This window comes from Lichenostomus cassidix, unplaced genomic scaffold (genome assembly GCF_008360975.1).
Source record: "Lichenostomus cassidix isolate B80296 unplaced genomic scaffold, HeHo_3.0 HiC_scaffold_33, whole genome shotgun sequence".
NCBI classification, from domain to species: domain Eukaryota; kingdom Metazoa; phylum Chordata; class Aves; order Passeriformes; family Meliphagidae; genus Lichenostomus; species Lichenostomus cassidix.
In genome coordinates this window covers 1,939,225-1,957,826 of record NW_028147632.1, presented here as the reverse complement: position 1 = coordinate 1,957,826, position 18,602 = coordinate 1,939,225, and the positions used below count along the sequence as shown (strand labels likewise).

The 18,602-nt window shown below is 54.1% G+C and overlaps 1 protein-coding gene across 1 annotated transcript; it reads right to left on the bottom strand.

Annotated features, from left to right (window-relative positions):
* Positions 1-59: 59 nt before the first annotated feature.
* LOC146421435 (flotillin-1-like) lies at positions 60-15,394 on the bottom strand. Its single transcript, XM_085047146.1, is given in 13 exon segments — positions 60-76; positions 1,096-1,219; positions 1,222-1,251; positions 3,098-3,235; positions 4,921-4,966; positions 5,824-6,005; positions 6,694-6,846; positions 8,049-8,144; positions 9,638-9,757; positions 11,091-11,234; positions 14,316-14,406; positions 14,496-14,571; positions 15,287-15,394. Coding segments are annotated over 13 exon segments (1,260 nt in total). The 5' UTR covers positions 15,330-15,394.
* Positions 15,395-18,602: the final 3,208 nt, after the last annotated feature.

The following is an 18,602-nucleotide window of genomic DNA, read 5'->3' as shown; positions in this document are numbered from 1 at the left end:
TTCACCCCAAAACCTCACCTGGGATCTCCAAATTCATCCCAAATTCCCCAAAAATCCACTCAGGAGCCCCAAAATCCTCAAGAATTCCCCCAAAGTGCCACAAATTTACCCCAAAAATTCTCCCCAAAATCCCCAAAAATCCACTTAGGACACCCAAAATCCCCCAAATTCTCCCCAAAGTTCCCCTAATTCCTGAAAAAATCCCCCAAAATCCCTCAAATCCACCCCAAAACCCCCCAAATTCATCCCAAAAATCCCCAAAATCTCCCCAAAAACCTCAAATTCTCCCCAAACCCCACTTGGGATCCCAAATTTCCCCAAATCCCCAAAATCCCCCAAATTCACCCTAAAATCCCCAAAATTCACCCAAAATTCCCTCCAAAATCCCCAAATCCCAAAATTCCCCCCAAAATCCCCGAAATTCACCCCAAATTCACCCAAATTCCCCAAATTCCCCCAAAATCAGCCCAAAAATCCTCAAAATTCACCCTAAATTCCCCAAAAATCCCCAAATATTTGCAAAAATCCCCAAAACTCCCCCAAAATCCCTCAAATCCACCCCAAAAATCCCCCAATTTCACCCAAAAATCCATGGGACCCCGAAATTCCCTAAATTCCCCTGGTCCTTCCCAAACTCCCCCAAAATCCCTCAAATTCTCCCAAATCCCCTAAAAATCCCCTAAATCCCTCAAATTCTCCCCAATTCCCTCCAGGATCCCAAAGTCCCCAAATTCACCCCAAAAATCCCCAAAATCCCCTAAATTCCCCAAATTCCCCCAAGATCCACCCAGGACCCCAAAATTTCTCAAATTCTCCCAAATCACTCCAAAAACTCTTCCCAAATCCCCCAAATCCCAAATTCCCCCAAAATCCCTCTAATTCCTCTCAAATTCACCAAAAATCCTAAATTCCCCCAAATTCCCCAAAAATGCCCTAATTCACCCAGAAATCCCCAAAATTCTCCAAAATCCCCCAAATTCTCCCTCTAATTCCCCCAAATTCCCTCCAAAATTCCAAAAAAAATCCCAAATTCCCCCAAAATCCTTCCCAATCCTCCCCAAAAATCCTCCAAAATCCCCCAAATCCCGCTCTCACCTGTGCCCCCTGGCCAGAGCTCCAACTGCAGCTGGCAGTTTTGTCGCAAATCCAAGATTTCCGCAGGAATTTTGGCAACTCCGATGTCCCCAGAGCCACCGACCAGCGTCACCCGCCGTGTGTCCCCAGCAGGGGCTGCGCCACCGCCTCGGCCACCTGGAACCCCAAAATTCACCAAAAAAATCCCCAAAAAATAAAAAAAAAATCCCCAAAAAATCCCAAAAAATCACCAAAAAATCCAAAAAAAATCACCAAAAAATCCCAAAAAATTCCCTAAAATCAGCCTCGGCCACCTGGAAACCCAAAATTCACAAAAAATTCCCAAAAATAATCCCAAAAAATTCCCCAAAAAAAACCCAAAATCAGCCTCGCCCACCTGGGGGAAATTCCAGAAAAATCCCAAAAAATTTTTTTAAAAATCCCAAGAAAACCCCAAAAATCCCCCAAAAATAAAAAAATATCCCCCCAAAAATAATTTTAAAAATCCCCAAAAAATCCCCAAATCAGCCTCAGCCACCTGAAACTGGAAAATCCCAGAAATTCCAAAAAAATTCCCAAAAAAATCCCCAAAAAAACCCAAAAATCAGCCTTGGCCACCTGAAACTGGAAAATTCTGGGAATTCCAAAAAAATTCCCCAAAAAATTCCCAAAAAATTCCTGAAAAAAAGTTTTTAAAATCTCCCCCAAAAATAAAAAAAAATCCCCCAAAAAGTCCCAAAAAATCCCCGAAAATTCCCCAAATCAGCCTTGGCCACCTGTGAGAAAATTCTGGAAATTAAAAAAAAAAAATCCCAAAAAAATCCTGAAAAAATCCCACAAAAAATCCCCCAAAAATCAGCCTTGGCCACCTGAAACTGGAAAATTCCAGAAATTCCAAAAAAATTCCCCAAAAAATCCCGAAAAAGTTCCTGAAAAAAATCCAAAAATATCCTCCCAAAAATTTAAAAAAAAAAAATCCCAAAAAAATCCCCAAAATCAGCTTTGGCCACCTGCAGGAATTCCCAAAAATTCCCCAAAAATTCCCCAAAAAATTCCTGAAAAAATTCCCCAAAAAATTCCCCAAAAATTCCCAAAAAAATCCCAAAAAAATCCCCAAAAATCCCAAAAAAATCCCCAAAATCAGCTTCAGCCAGCTGCAGAAATTCCCAAAAATTCCCCAAAAAAATGTCCTCAAAGTGTCCCCATTGTGTCCCCAAGGTGCCACCAGTCCTATGTCCCCAATGTCCCCAAGATGTCACCATTCCCATGGCCCCAAATGTCCCCAAAGTGTCCCCAGAGTGTCCCCAAGGTGCCACCAACCCCTGGTGTCACTTTGCCCCCAAGGTGCCACCTGCACCTCTGTGTCCCCAGAGTGTCCCCAAGTATCCTGGGTGTCCCCAAGGTGTCCCCAGAGTGTCCCCAAATGTCCTCAGAGTGTCCCCAAGTGCCACCCCTGGGTGTTCCCAAGGTGTCCCCAAATGTCCCCAGAGTGTCCCGCAAGTGTCACCCTCAATGTCCCCAAGATGTCACCACCATTCCCACCACGTCCCCCAAATGGCCACAAAATGTCCCCAATGTCCCCAAAGTGTCCCCAAGTCCCACCTGCGGCAGTCTGTCCAGCGCCATCTCCAGCACTGCAATGTCCCCAATGTCCCCAGTGTCCCCAGTGTCCCTGCTATCCCCAATATCCCAGCTGTCCCCAATGTCCCCAATGTCCCTGCTATCCCCAGCTGTCCCCAGTGTCTCCAGTGTCACCTGCAGCAGTCTGTCCAATGCCATCTCCAGCACTGCAATGTCACCAATAACCCCAATGTCCCCATTGTCCCCGTTGTCCCCAATGTCCCCAATGTCCCCAATGTTCCCAATATCCCCAATGTCCCCAATGTCCCCAGTGTCACCTGTGGCAGTCTGTCCAGTGCCATCTCCAGCACTGCTGTGTCCCCAATGCCCCTGCTGTCCCCAGTGTCCCCAATGTCCCCATTGTCCCCAGTGTCCCCAATGTCCCAGCTGTCCCCAGTGTCACCTGTGGCAGTCTGTCCAATGCCATCTCCAGCACTGACGCCTCCTGGAACATCCCAAACGCCTCAGCTTTGGCTGCTGCAGCTGCAGCTTCGGCCCGGCAGCGGCTGGACAGTGCGGCAGCACGGGCACTGCCTGTCACCTGGGAGAGATTGGGGACATTGGGGACAGCATTGGGGACATGGAACAGGGCTGGACAGTGCGGCGGCACAGGCTGAGCCGGTCACCTGGGGACAGCAGGGACATCACTGGGGACATCATCAGGGACATTGGGGACATTGGGGACAAGGAAATGGGGCTGGAGAGAGTGGCAGCGCGGGCACTGCCTGTCACCTGGGAGAGGGGACACTGGGGACATTGGGGACAGCAGGGACAGCATTAGGGACATTGGGGACAGCAGGGACATTGGGGACACTGGGGACATCATCAGGGAGATTGGGGACATTGGGGACATTGGGGACATTGAAACGGGGCTGGAGAGCGTGGCAGCATGGGCTGAGCCTGTCACCTGGGGGACATTGGGGACAGCATTGGGGACATTGGGGACAGCTGGGACATTGGGGACATGGGGGACAATGGTGACATTGGGGACATTGGAACAGGGCTGGAGAGCATGGCGGCGCAGGCACTGCCGGTCACCTGGGACAGAGGGGACAGCATTGGGGACATTGGGTCATTGGGGATACTGGGACCATTGGGGACATTGGGGACATTGGGGACATTGAAATGGGATTGGGGACAGCGGCACGGGCACAGCCTGTCAGCTGGGAGAGAGGACATCATTGGGGACACTGGGGACATGGTGAGCCTGTCACCTGGGGTTGGGGACAAAAACGGGACTGGGGACAGCCAGAGTGGGGTTGGGGACATTGAAACGGGGTTGGGGACAGTGGCACGGGCACAGCCTGTCACCTGGGGTTGGAGACATTGGAACGGGGTTGGGGACACTGCAAATGGGGTTGGGAACAGAGAATTTGGGATCGGGGACATCGGAAATGGGATTGGGGACACTGAAAATGGGGTTGGGGACACCAGAAATGGGGTTGGGGACAGCAAACTCAGGATGGGTGACACCAGAAATGGGATCAGGACCCAAAGAAATGGGGTTGGGGACATCAGGTGTGGGGTTGGGGACACTGGAAATGGGGTTGGGGACACCGGAATTCCCAGGAACCCAAAGAACCCCACCTGGGAACCCAAAAACATCCCCTGGGAGCCCAAAAATCCCACAACTGGGACATCCCAAAAATGGGGAACCCGAAATCCCAGAAGCTAAAAAACCCCAGATGGGAACCAAAAGAAATCCCAAAGGAACCCAAAAAATCCCATATTTTTGGACACCCAAATCACACCTGGGACATCCCAAAAATGGGATGGTTGGGATGGCTGGGAATGACAGGAACCCGAAAATAACCCCGGGAACCCAAAAATGTCACACCTGGGACCCCAAAATCCCCCAAATTCAGCCCAAAATCCCCCAAAATCCCCCAATTCACCCCAAATTCACCCGAAAATCCCCCAAATTCACCCCAAACACCACCCAGGAAACCCCAAACCCCACCTGGAACCCCCAAAATGACCCAAAATCACCCCAAAATCCCCCAAAAAATCCCCAAAATCCCCCAAATTCACCCCAAACCCCACCTGGGACCCCCAAAATTCACCCCAAATTCCCCCAAATTCACTTCAAAATCCAGCCAGGACCACCCGAAATCCCCCAAACTCACTCCAAAATCCCCCAAACTGATCCCAAAATCCCCCAAACTCACTCCAAACCCCACCTGGGACCCCAAAATCCCCCAAATTTCCCCCAAATCCCAAACTCACCCTGAGGCTCTCAGCCTCAGCCTCTGCCTGCAGCAGCACCTGCGTCCTGTAGGGGGCGCCAAGTCAGGGGGCGGAGCTTCCACCGGGGGCGGGGCTGCTCTTAAAGGGGCAATGCTGCTCTTAAAGGGGCAACGCCCTAATGGTGTGGGACTCATGGGGGTGTGGCTTATTGGAGTGGGCGTGGCTTCTCCTAAATGGGAATGGCGCTTAAAGGGGCAATGGTGGCTCTTAAAGGGGCAATGGCTGCAGTCAAGCTGGTGGTCCCCACCAAAGTGGGATCATGGCTCTCTCTTAAAGGGGCAACACTTCTCTTAAAAGGGCAATGGTTTCACCCAAACTGGTGGGACCCACCCACAATGGGATTGGGAGATTGGGAGAGGGCATGGCTTGTTCTTAAAGGGGCAATGGCTTCACCTTTAAGGGTGGGACCCACCTTGGGTGTGACTCAGTTTAAGGGGCGGGGCTTCTCTTAAAAGGGCAATGGTTTCACCCGAACCGGTGGGACCCCTAAAAATGGGAGAATTGCTGGCTGGGAGACATCATGGATACTTCTTAAAGGGGCAACGCTTCTCTTACAGGGGCGATGGTTTGACTCAAACTGGTGGGACCCACCAAGAATGGACTAATGGCTGACCAGGAGAGGGCGTGTCTACTTCTTAAAGGGGCAACGGTTCTCTTAAAGGGGCAATGACCTCATGTGAGCTGGTGGGACCCCCCAAAAGTGGGGGTGTGGCTTCTCCTTAAAAGGGCAAGACTCCTCTTAAAGGGGCAATGCTTCACTTAAAAGGGCAATGGCTCCACCCACACCGGTGGGACCCCCAAAACCACCCTGGGACTGACCGGATGGGGGGCGTGGCTCCTCCCCAGAGGGGCGTGGCCTCCCTTAAAGGGGCCGCGGCTCACCTCTGCGCCTCGGCCAGCCGCTCCAGCCGGTAGCGCTCGGCCTCGGCCGGCTTGCGCACGGTGGCCTCGAGCTCCTGGCGGCGCCGCGCCACCTCCTGCTCCTGCAGCTGCGCCTGCTGCGCGCGCTCCACCAGCGCCACCTGCGCCCGCTGCGCCGCGATGGCCTGCTGGGAACGGGCCGCCTGGGGGGACACGGGAACGCGGTTGGGGACATTGGGAATGGAGTTGGGGACAAAAAAAATGGGGTTGAGGATAGCGGGAATGGGGTTGGGGACATGGAAATGGGGTTGGGAACATGAGAATGGGGTTAGGGACACAGGAATGGGGTTGGGGACACCAGAAATGGGGTTGGGGACACAAAAAATGGGGTTGGGGACATGAGAATGGGGTTGGGGACACAAAAAATGGGGTTGGGGACATTGGAAATGGTGTTGGGGACACTGAAAATGGGGTTGGGATTGCAGGCAATGTCCAGAAATGACAGAATCCCAAATGACCCCTGGGAGCCCCAAAAATATCCCAAAGGAACCCAAAAATCCCAGATTTGGGACATCAAAATCACACCTGGGACACCTGAAACTGGGGGGAACCCCAGGATGTGGAGGGACAGGTGGTCTGGGGTGGTCCCAGGTGTGTCCCAGGTGTGTCCCCATGTCCCCAGGTGTGTCCCCAGGTGTGTCCCCAGGCGTGTCCCAGGTGTCCCCAGGAGTGTCCCCAGCTGTGTCCCTGGATGAATTCCTTGTCCCCAGCTGTGTCCCCAGCCCCCCAGGTGTGTCCCCAGGTGTCCCAGGTGTGTCCCCAGGTGTCCCAGGTGTGTCCCCAGGTGTGTCCCCAGGTGTCCCCAGGTGTCCCAGGTGTGTCCCCTGTCACCTGCAGCTGGAAGGCCAGCTCGGCGGTGGCTCTCCTGGCACTCACAGCTCCGTCACACTCAGCCTGAGCCACCTGGAAGTCTCGCTGAGCTCTCGCTGTGGCTTCTTCACTGAGCAGCTGCGCCGAGACCTGCTGCTGCCGCGCCCGCGCCTCCTGGGGACGGAATGGGGGTACTGGGGGGACTGGGGGGACTGGGAATACTGGGGAATGGGGTACTGGGAGCACTGGGAGGGACTGGGAGGACTGGGAGGGATGGGAGGGACTGGGAGTGAGAGTACTGCGGGTACTGGGAGAACTGGGAGCACTGGTGAGGCTGTGGGCTCCTCACTGCGCTGAGACCTGCTCCTGCAGTGCCCACGCCTCCTGGGAAACTGGGGTTACTGGGGGCACTGGGGGGACTGGGACGGACTGGGAACAGTGGGAAGGACTGGGGAATGGGGTACTGGGGGTACTGGGAGGAACTGGGAGGGACTGGGGGATGGGGTGCTGGGAGCACTGGGAGAGCACTTGGAGACACTGGAGTGGGACTATAGGGACACTGGAAAGGACTGGGAGCACTGGGAGAGCACTGGGGATACTGGCATGGCACTGGGAGGCAGTGGAGAGGCACTGGGAGGGACTGGGAGGGACTGGGAGTGGAGGTACTGGGCATACTGGGTATACTGGGATGGCACTGGGAGGCACTGGAGTGGGACTAGAGGGGCACTGGGACAGCACTGAGTGAGACTGGGATGGACTGGGGGTGCTGGAGAGCACTGGGAGGGGCTAGGGAATGGGGTACTGGGAGCACTGGGAGCACTGGTGAGGCTGTGGGCTCCTCACTGAGCAGCTGTGCTGAGACCTGATCCTGCTGGGACTGCGCCTCCTGGGAAACTGGGTTAACTGGGGGGACTGGGAGGGACTGGGAGGGACTGGGAAGGACTGGAGAGTGAGTTACTGGGAGCACTGGGGTTACTGGGAGGGCACTTGGAGGCACTGGAGTGGAACTAGAGTGGCACTGGGAGGAACTGGGAGCACTGGGAGGGACTGGGACAGACTGGGAGGGACTGGGGAATGGGGTACTGGGGATACTGGGAGGCCACTGGGGGGCTTGAGGAATAGAGTACTGGGAACACTGGGAGGCACTGGGAGGCACTGGGAGAGACTGGGAGAGACTGGGAGAGTCTAGGGGACACTGGAAGAGCACTGAAGGACACTGGGAGGGGCTGGAATGGGACTGGGAGCACTGGGAGTACTGGGAATACTGGGGGACACTGGGGGGTGACTGACAGGGAGGTACCCCAATCCCCCCCAGTCTCTCCCAGTTTCCCTCCCAGTCCATCCCAGTCCCTCCCAGTCCCCCCAGTCTGACTCACACGAATCCCAGCGTCACGCTTGGCCTCAGCCTCTCCCACCCGAGCGTCGCGCTGCACCTGAGCTGTGCGGCCTTTGCCCAGCGAGCGCAGGTAGTCCTGGGGACATGGGGACACCTGTCACACCTGGGGACACACCTGTCACACCTGGGGACACCTGACACACCTGTCACACCTGTGTCACACCTGCACCTGAGCTGTGCGGCCTTTGCCCAGCGAGCGCAGGTAGTCCTGGGGACATGGGGACACCTGGGTCACCTGGGGACACACCTGGGGACACCTGGGACACACCTGGGGACACACCTGTCACATCTAGGACACACCTGGGACACCTGGGAACACCTGTCACACCTGGGACACACCTGTCACATCTAGGACACACCTGGGACACCTGGGACACACCTGTCACACCTGGGACACACCTGTCACACCTGGGGACAGCTGGGTTACCTCTCTGTCACACCTACACCTGAGCTGTGCAGCCTTTGCCCAGTGAGCGCAGGTAGTCCTGGGGACATGGGACACCTATCACACCTGGGGACACACCTGGGACACCTCCCTGTCACCTGGGACACACCTGTCACAGCTGGGGACACCTGGGACACACCTGGGGACACCTGGGGACACACCTGTCACACCCGGGGACACACCTGTCACACCTGGGGACACCTGGGACACACCTGGGGACACACCTGTCACACCCGGGGACACACCTGTCACACCTGGGGACACCTGGGACACACCTGGGGACACACCTGTCACACCCGGGGACACACCTGTCACACCTGGGGACACACCTGGGACACACCTGGGTCACACCTGGGACATCCCCCTGTCACCTGTGTCACACCTGTGTCACACCACTGTCATATCTGTGTCGCCCCATTTCCCCAGATTTATCCCAGGTGTGTCCCAGGTGAGACCCAGCAGTTCCAGATGTGTCTGAGGTCCTCCCGAGTTGTCCCCAGGTGCGTCCCCATCTGTCCTCAGGTGTCTCAGGTGTGTCTCACCTGTCCCCAGGTGTGTCCCCAGGTCCCTCACCTGCTCGTCATGCACGTCCTTGAGTGTGTAGCTGACCACGGAGATCCCCATGTTCACCAGGTGTCCCTAGGTGTGTCTCACCTGTCCCCAGGTGTGTGTCACCTGTCCCCAGGTGTGTCCCCAGCTGTCCCCAGGTGTGTCTCACCTGTTCATCATGCACGTCCTTGAGGGTGTAGCTGACCACCGATATCCCCATGTTCACCAGGTGTCCCCAGGTGTATCTCACCTATCCCAGGTATCCCCAGGTGTGTCCCCAGGCCCCTCACCTGCTCGTCATGCATGTCCTTGAGGGTGTAGCTGACCACGGAGATCCCCATGTTCACCAGGTGTCCCCACATGTGTCCCCAGGTGTCCCAGGTGTGTGTCACCTGTCCCCACTGTCCCTCACCTGCTCGTCATGCACGTCCTTGAGTGTATAGCTGACCACAGAGATCCCCATGTTGACCAGGTGTCCCTAGGTGTGTCTCACCTGTCCCCAGCAGTCCCTAGGTGTCCCCAGCTGTGTGTCACCTGTCCCCAGGTGTGTGTCACCTGTCTCCACTGTCCCTCACCTGTTCATCATGCACGTCCTTGAGTGTGTAGCTGACCACAGAGATCCCCATGTTCACCAGGTCAGACGAAGCCACTCTGAACACCTGGTCTGAGAACTTCTGACGGTCCTTGTAGATCTCCTGGGCGGGGCAGGGGGCGGGGCACAGGGGGCGGGGCTTAGCGGGGCGGGGCTTAGCAGGGCATGGCACAGAGGGGCGGGGCTTAGAGGGGCGGGACAAAGGGGCGGGGCTTAGTGGGGTGGGGCGCAAAGGGGCAGGGCTTCATGGGGTGGTGCCAAAGGGGGTGGGGCCAGGTGGGCGTGGCTTTGACCCAGGGGCGGGGCTTAGCGGGGAGGGGTCCAAAGGGGCGGAGTTTGTGGTCAGGGTGGGTCCAGGTGGGCGTGGCTTGGCCCAGGGGTGTGGCTTGAGGCAAGGTGTGGGCGTGGCTTTCTCATGGGGGCGGGGCTTTGATCCTGTGCGAGGTGGGCGTGGCTTGTTGGTGGGGCGTGGCTTGAGCCCAGGGGGTGTGGCTTGCATTAGCAAGGGCGTGGCTTGAGCTAAGGGGTGGAGCCAGGTGGGCGTGGCTTAGAAAGATGGGGGCGTGGCTTGAGTCAGTAAGTTAAGGCAGAGGAGTGTGGCTTAGCCAAGGGGTGGAGCTATGTGGGCGTGGCTTGGGACTGGGTGGGGAAATGGGCGTGGCTTACAGGGTGCAAGTCAGGTGGGTGTGACATCACCCTGGGGCGTGGCCTGAGCCAAGGAGTGGGGCCAGGTGGGTGTGGCTTGTGGGGCGTGGCCAGAGAGAGGGGTGGGGCAAGGGGAGGGGCCAGGGCAGAGCTCAGTGGGGTGGGCGGGGCTTGGCCAAGGGGGTGTGGCTTGAGACAAGGGGTGTGACCTGGTGGGCGTGGCTCTGGGCCAGAGGCGTGGCTTCCATCAGGGTGGGGGCAAGAAGGAGGCGGGGCTTGAGGAAGGATGGAACCAATGGTTGCACAGGGGGTGGAGCCAGGGGCGGGGCTTAAGATGGGGTGGAGCCAATCAGGGGGCGGGGCTTAAGGCAGGGGTGGGGCAAATGTGGGTGTGGCTTCCAAAGGGGGTGTGGCCATGTGAGGTGACAGTCATGCTGGTGGGTGTGGCTTTGGAAAGGGGCGTGGCTTCACTATTGGATGGGGCTTTGTGGGCGTGGCCTCCTGCAGGGTGGGGTCCTTAAGGGGGCGGGGCTTAGGGGTGAAAAGGGGCGGAGCATCCCTTAAAGGGCCAGGTCCCCTTCTGAGAGGGGTGGTGACAGTCCCCAAGTGGGCGTGGCCACCCGTGTGGGCGTGGCTTATGGGTCTCCCAAATACCTCTGGAATTTCTTAAAGGGACCACACCCCCTCCCACGGGTGGCTGTTGGTCCAACCCCAAGTGGGCGTGGCTACCCCGGGGTGGGCGTGGTCACCCCGCAGTGGGCGTGGCTCCCCCGCGAGGGGCGTGTCCCCACCTCCACGGTCATGTGGGCCATGATGGCGCGCTGGTGCCCCTCCAGCGTCTCCAGGGCGATCTGGCCGATCTCGCTCTCCGACTTGCCCAGGAACATCTGGCAGGCAGCCGCCAGCATCTCCTTGTTCTGCCCCTGGATCTTCACCTGGCCACACCTCACCTGGTCACCTGGGCACCTCCCGGCCACCCCAAAATGGGCGCTGCCCCTTTAAGGGATCGCCGCGGCATTGCCCCTTTAAGGGGCTGCTTGCCGGGCAGGGTGGGGACCACCAGGGCATTGCCCTTTTAAGGGGTTTCCCCCTCCAGGAGCAGATTTGGGGTCTTTTCCAGGGGGTCTTGACCCCTTTTAATAGGATTTTGGGGTCCTGAGCACCCCAAATCCCTTTTCAGGTGGGTCTTGACCCCTTTTTGAAAGGATTTTAGGGTCTTCAACACCACAAAACCCCTTTAAAAATTGGATTTTGATCCCTTTCAGAAGGTTTTAGGGATTCCTCACCACCCCAAGCCCTTTTTCAGGTGGGTCTTGACCCCTTCGAAAAGGATTTTGGGGTCCTGAGCATCCCAAACCTCTTTCCAGGGGGTCTTGACCCCTTTTAAAATGATTTTAGGGTCTTCAACACCACAAAACCCCTTTAAAAATTGGATTTTTGTCCCTTTAGGAAGGTTTTAGGGATTCCACACCACCCCAAACCCTTTTTCAGGAGGGTCTTGATCTGCTTTAAAAGGATTTTGGGGATCCCTTTTAAAATGCTCCTTTTAAGAAAATCTTGACCCTTTTTAATGGGATTTTAGGGTTCCCAACACCCCAAACCCCTTTTAAAAGCACCTTGATCCCTTTAAGAAGGTTTGTGGGATTCCACATCACCCCAAACCCTTTTAAAGCAAGATTCTGCCACCCTTGAGGATTTTTTTTGGGATCCCACCACCCCAAACCCCTTTTCAGGTGGGTCTTGACCTCTTTTAAAAGGATTTTAGGGTCTTCAACACCACAAAACTCCTTTAAAAATTGGATTTTGACCCCTTTAGGAAGGTTTGTGGGATTCCACATCACCCCAAACCCTTTTTAAGGAAGATTTTGCCACCCTTAAGAATTTTTTTTGGGGTCCCAACCCCCTCCATGCCCCTTTTTGGGAGTTTACCCTCCCTTCACACAAATTTGGGGATCCCAAAAACTCCAAACCCCTTTCAATGCCATCCCAAACCCCAAATCTCCCTTTTAAGGGTTTTCCCCACTCTCTTTAGGGTTTTTCTCACCCTTTTAAAGGTTTTTCTCACCCTTTCAAGGGTTTTCCCCACCCTTTTGAGGGTTTTTTGGGGGTCCCACCACCCCAAACCCCCTTAAAGGGCTCCTCCCCTCCCCTCTGCGTCATTTTGGGAATCACTCTACCATTGCCCCTTTAAGAACCCCATTAGGTGGGCCCCACCAAAACCTCCCTTAAAAGGGCAACGCCACCCCCATAGGGGAGACTTGGGGGGATTTTGGGGTCCCAGGAGGGGAATTTGGGGGTCCCGAGGGGAATTTGGGGGTCCCAGGAGGGAATTTAGGGGTCCCAGGACAGATTTTTGGGGGTCCCAGGGGGAAATTTGGGGGTCCCAGGAAGGAATTTTGGGGTCCCAGGGGGGAATTTGGGGTCCCAAAGCATTTTTTGAGGTTCTAAAGAAATTTGGGGCATCCTGAGTGTGTTTTTGGGGGTCCTGGTGGGGTTTTGGGGGAATTTGGGGGTCCCAAGTGGATTTTGGGGTCCTGAGTGCATTTTTGGGGGTTCTAAGTGGGGTTTTGGGGGTTCCCACAGGGATTTTGGGGTTCCCAGAGAGTATCTGGGGTTCCTGAGTGGATTTTTGGGGGTTGTGACTGGATTTTTTGGGATTCCCAAAGGAATTTTGGGGGTCCCAGTGGGGTTTTTTGGGAGTCCCGAGTGGATTTTTGGGGATCCTAGTGGGGTTTTGTGGCTCCACGATGTCCTGTGATTCCCAAGCAGGTTTTTTGGGGTTCCCCCAGTGAATTTCAGGGTGTTTTGGGGTTTCCCCAGTAGATTTTAGGGTATTTTTGGGTTCCCCAGTGAACTTTAGGGTTTTTTTGGGGTTCCCCCAATAGATTTTAGGGTTTATTTGAGATCCCCCAGTAGATTTTTGGCTGGTTTTGGGGTTCCCCAGTAGATTTTAGGGTGTTTTTGGGATCCCCAGTGAATTTTAGGGTACTTTTGGGGTTCCCACAGTGAATTTTAGGGTTTATTCGGGATCCCCCAATAGATTTTCGGCTGTTTTGGGGTTTCCCCACTGAATGTTTGAGTGTTCTGGGGTTCCCTCAGTGATTTTAGGGGTTTTTTTTGGATCCCCAGTGAATTTAGGGTTTTTTGGGGTTCCCCATTGAATTCTACGGTTTTTTTGGGGTTCCCCAGTGGATTTTAGGGTGTTTGTGGGGTTCTCCCAGTGAACTTTTGGGTGATTTTTGAGTTCCCCCAGTGATTTTAGGGTGGTTTTGGGATCCCCCAGTGAATTTCAGGGTGTTTTGGGTTCCCCAGTGCATTTAGGGTTTTTTTGGGTTCCCCAGTGAATTTTAGGGGTTTTTTGGGGTTCCCCCAGTGAATGCAGGGTGTTTTTCAGGATCCCCAGTGGATTTAGGGTGTTTTTGGGATCCCCAGTAGATATTGGGGTGTTTTGGGATCCCCAGTAGATTTAGGGGTTTTTTGGGTTCCCCCAGTGAATTTAGGGTTTTTTTGGGGTTCCCCATGAATTTCAGGGTGTTTTTGGGATCTCCCAGTAGATTTTAGGGTGTTTTTGAGGTTCCCCCAGTGGATTTTAGGGGTTTTTTTGGGGTTCCCCCAGTGGATTTTAGGGTGTTTCTGGGGTTCCCCCAATGAACTGTAGGGTTTTTTGGGATCCCCAGTGAATTTTAGGGGTTTTTTTGGCGTTCTCCCAGTGAATTTAGGGTGGTTTTGGGATCCCCCCGTAGATTTAGGGTTTTTTGGGTTCCCCAGTAGATTTTAGGGAGTTTTTGGGGTTCCCCAGTGGATTATAGGATGTTTTGGGATTCCCAAGTGAATTTTAAGGTTTTTTTGGGTTCCCCAGTGAATTTAGGGTGTTTTTGGGGTTCCCCGAGTGAATTTTTGGGGTTCCCGAGTGGATATTTTTGGGTTTCCCGAAGGGATTTTGGGTGGTTTTGGGCTCCCCAGTGAATTTAGGGTTTTAGGGCTCCCCCAGTGGATTTAGGGTTTTTTGGGGTTACCTGGGCGATGCCGGTGACGGAGATGGGCACCCCGTGCCTGGTGTAAACCTTCTCGCTGCGCACCGGCAGCGTCAGCATGTTCAGCGAGATCCTGCGGGGCCAGGGCGTCACCCCAAATCCAGAGAGACCCCAAAAAAACCCCAAAAATCCCCAAAAAAACCCCAAAACCCCCCTGCTCACCGCTGGATCTGCTGCAGGCAGGGGATCACCAGCACTCTGCCTCCTGCCACCATCACCGGCGGGCTGCGGCAGAACCCTGAGAGACAATGGGGGATTTAGGGACCCCAAATGTGGGGACAGGGGGGATTTGGGGGATTTGGGGGTTTGAGAGATTGGGGGGATTTGGGGTGAGGGCATTTGGGGCATTTGGGGGATTTGGAGGACTTGGGGTGAGAAGTTTTGGGGGATTTGGGATTTGGGGAATTTGGGGCATTTGGGGGATTTGGGATTTGGGATTTGGGAATTTGGGTTAGGATGAGGGGATTTGAGAGATTTGGGGTGAGGGGATTTGGGGATTTGGGGGGTTTGGGGATTTGGGGGATTTGGAGGATTTGGGGGGTTTGGGGGATTTGGGGGGTTTGGGGATTCTGGAGGTTCCCAGGAGAATTTTTTGGGGGGGATTTTGGGGGTTCCTGGAGTTTGGGCCATTCTGGAAGCTCCCGAGAGTTTTGGGGGGTTTAAGGGGTTTCCAGGAGGGTTTTTTAGGGGTATTTCGGGCTCTCCCGGCAGTTTTGGGGTTTTAGAGGTTCCCAGGAGGGTTTTTGGGGGATTTTGGGCTCTCCCGGCAGTTTGGGGGTTTTAGGGGTTCCCGGCAGGGTTTTTGGGGGATTTTAGGCTCTCCCGGCAGTTTTGGGGTCCCCAGGAGGGTTTTTTGGGGGATTTCGGGCTTTCCCGGCAGTTTTGGGGGATTTTGGGGTCTCCAGGAGGGTTTTTGGGGGATTTTGGGGTCCCCAGGCGCCCCCCGAACTCACCCGACACCACCATGGCCTCGTTGGGGCCGCAGGTGAAGAACATCGCGGCGGGAGGAGCCGATCGGGATCGATATCGGGATCGATATCAGGATCGATATCGGGATCGATATTGAGATCGATATCGGGATCAATGTCGCGATCGATCGCAACCCTCCGACCGCCGCCCCGATCCCGGCAGCCCCCGCGCGCCACTTCCGCATCCGCCCCGTGACGTCATCGAAACGGCGGTTTGCTATTGGCTGCCGAGCCAGAGGTGGGAGGAGCGCGTTTGTTCTGCCTGGCAACTGGTGACGTCAGGGATTTCTCGGCTTTCTATTGGCTGGGCCGCCCCGAGAGTAGATCTAGCCACGGAAAATTAACCATTTGAGGGACGGATGAACCTGGAGGCTGAGGGGAGTGAGGCGTCTGGGGAGCTCCAGACCACGGCCGGGTCAGGGTCATCTCGTGGTCATGTTCAAGGTCATCACGTGGTCATCTCGTGGTCATCTCCTGGTCATCTCGTGGTCATGTTCAAGGTCATCACGTGGTCATCTCGTGGTCATCTCCTGGTCATCTCGTGGTCATGTTCAAGGTCATCTCATGGTCATCTCATGGTCATCTCGTGGTCGTGTTCATGGTTATCGTGTGGTCATCTCATGGTCATCTCATGGTCATCTCGTGGTCATCTCATGGTCGTGTTCATGGTTATCGTGTGGTCATCTCATGGTCATCATCATGTTCATGGTCATCTCATGGTCACCATCACGTCATGATCCTGGTCATCTCGTGGTCATCTCATTGTAATGATCATCTCATGGTCACCATCATGTCATGATCCTGGTCATCTCATGGTCATCTCATGGTCATCATCATGTTCATGGTCATCTCATGGTCATCATCAAGTTCATGGTCATCTCATGGTCACCATCACGTCATGATCCTGGTCATCTCATGGTCATCTCATTGTAATGGTCATCTCATGGTCAGCATCATGTCATGATCCTGGTCATCTCATCATCATCTCGTGGTCATCTCATTGTAATAATCATCTCATGGTCACCATCACATCATGATCATGGTCACCTCATGGTCACAGTCATGTTATGGTCAAGGTCATCTCATGGTCCTGGTTGTGCCATGGTCGTGGTCACCACATGGTCATGGTCATCTCATGCTCTCCATCATCTCATTGCAATGGTCATCTCATGGTCATGACCACATCATGGTCATGGTTGTGTCATGGTCACCTCATGGTCACCTCATGGTCATCTCACAGTCGTGGTCATGGTCATGGTCATTGCACGGTCATGGTCATGTCATGATCATCTCATGGTCAACTCATGGCCACAGTCATATCATGGTCATCTCATGGCCATGGTTGTGTCATGGTCACAGTCATCTCATGGCTGTCATCATCTCACGGTCACCTCATGGTCATGGATCACCTCATGGCTATGGATGTGTTGTGGTCATCTCATGGTCATCTCTTGGGCACAGTCATCTCATGCTCACATTCATCTCACCATCGTGGTCATGTCATGGTCATCTCATGTTCATGATCATCTCCCAGTCATGGTCATCTGGTGGTCATGATCACCTCATAGCTGTGGTAGTGCCATAGTCATCTCATGCTCATGGTCATCTCATGCTCATGATCATCTCCTAGCCACGGTCATGTTGTGGTCACCTCATGGTCATGTCCTGATCCCAATCATCTCATGCTCATGGTTATGTCATGGTCACAGTCATGGTCATCTCATGGTCTTGGTCATCTCCTGATTACCATCATCTTATGCTCATTATCATCTCACTGTAATGGTCATCTCATGGCCGTGATCATCTCATGGCCATGATCATCTCATGGTCATCTCATGGTCATGGTAATTTCATTATCATGGTTATCTCATGGTCATCTCATGATCAACTCATGGCCACAATTATATCATGGTCATCTTACAGTCATGGTTGTGTCACAGTCATGGTCATTTCATGGTCATCTCATTGTAATGATCATGTCATGGTCATGGTCATCTCACAGTCATGGTCATCTCACAGTCATGGTCATACCATGGTCATGATCACAGTCATTTCATGGTCATCACATAGTCATCTCATGGTCAGCTCTTGGCTACAATGATATCATGGTAATCTCACAGCTGTGGCTCCCATGGTCATGGTCATCTCATGGTCATCTCATGGTCAGAATTAGGTCATGGTCTTGATAATGTCATGGTTGTGATTGTGTTACGGTCACAGTCATGGTCATCTCGTGGCCTTGATCACCACATGGCCATGGTTGTGTTGTGGTCATCTCTTGGTCACAACTATCTCATGCTCATGGTCATCTCGTGGTCATGGTTGTGTCCTGGTCACAGTCATGGTTATCTCACTGTAATGGTCATCTCATGATCATGGCTGTGTCATGGTCACCATCATCTCATGGTCACCGCATGGTCATCACATGGTCTTGATTATGTCATTGTCTTGATCATCTCATGGCCATCTCAGGATGATGGTCACTTCCTGATTAACGCGGAGGGGGAGGAGGGGTGGAACCAGGCCTCTGCGTTTACCGAAAGTGGCTCTAAGGCTATCGAGAGATCACTCCAGCCAGCACTGCCTGGTGCTGTACAGAAAAGCCCTTCTCACACCCGTGCCGGTGTAAGGCACATATTCTCACTCACCCACGGAGTTGGATAACTCGTGCGTCACCAGAGACAAAGAATTCAGAGCGCTCAGTCAGCCGGAGGTTCCAGAGTTTATTCTGAAGGGTTCCAGCGTGAAAAGAGGACGAGACACCCCAGCCGTCTACATTTAAAGGGGCAGCTGGAGGGTCAGGGGAGAGGAGGCAGGGGGAACACCACAACCAATGGGAGGAGGAAGGCATGGGATCAAGGGTTAGGTTACAGCTGGGGGGATTTACATAATTTGGGGAGGAACCATCATGTTCTCCAGGGGGGAGGACTAAGAAGGCTTCCACCAGTGGGGTTCTGCTGTGTTGGAACCACCCAGCTCCTCAGCAGCTCCTGAGGTGGTATCATCCACCCCAACAACTCCCCCTTCTTTATTTAAAGGAAAGGCCTCCCCTACTTGCTTAGTTAAACACTTCTTGAGGCAACCGAACAAGCTTAGAACAAGGAAAATTATTAGGATCACCCACAGTCCAGTTTTGACTAAGGATGCTAGCCATCCCTGAAGTTCCCACTGTCCGAAAAGATTGCCAATCCAGTCTGTTTCTTTTTCTGTCTTCAGTTCTTTGATTTGATCCTTTATTTTCTGTATCGTCGCGTGGATGCTCTGGCTATGAGATGACAGGTTAAAGCAACACAGTCCCTCG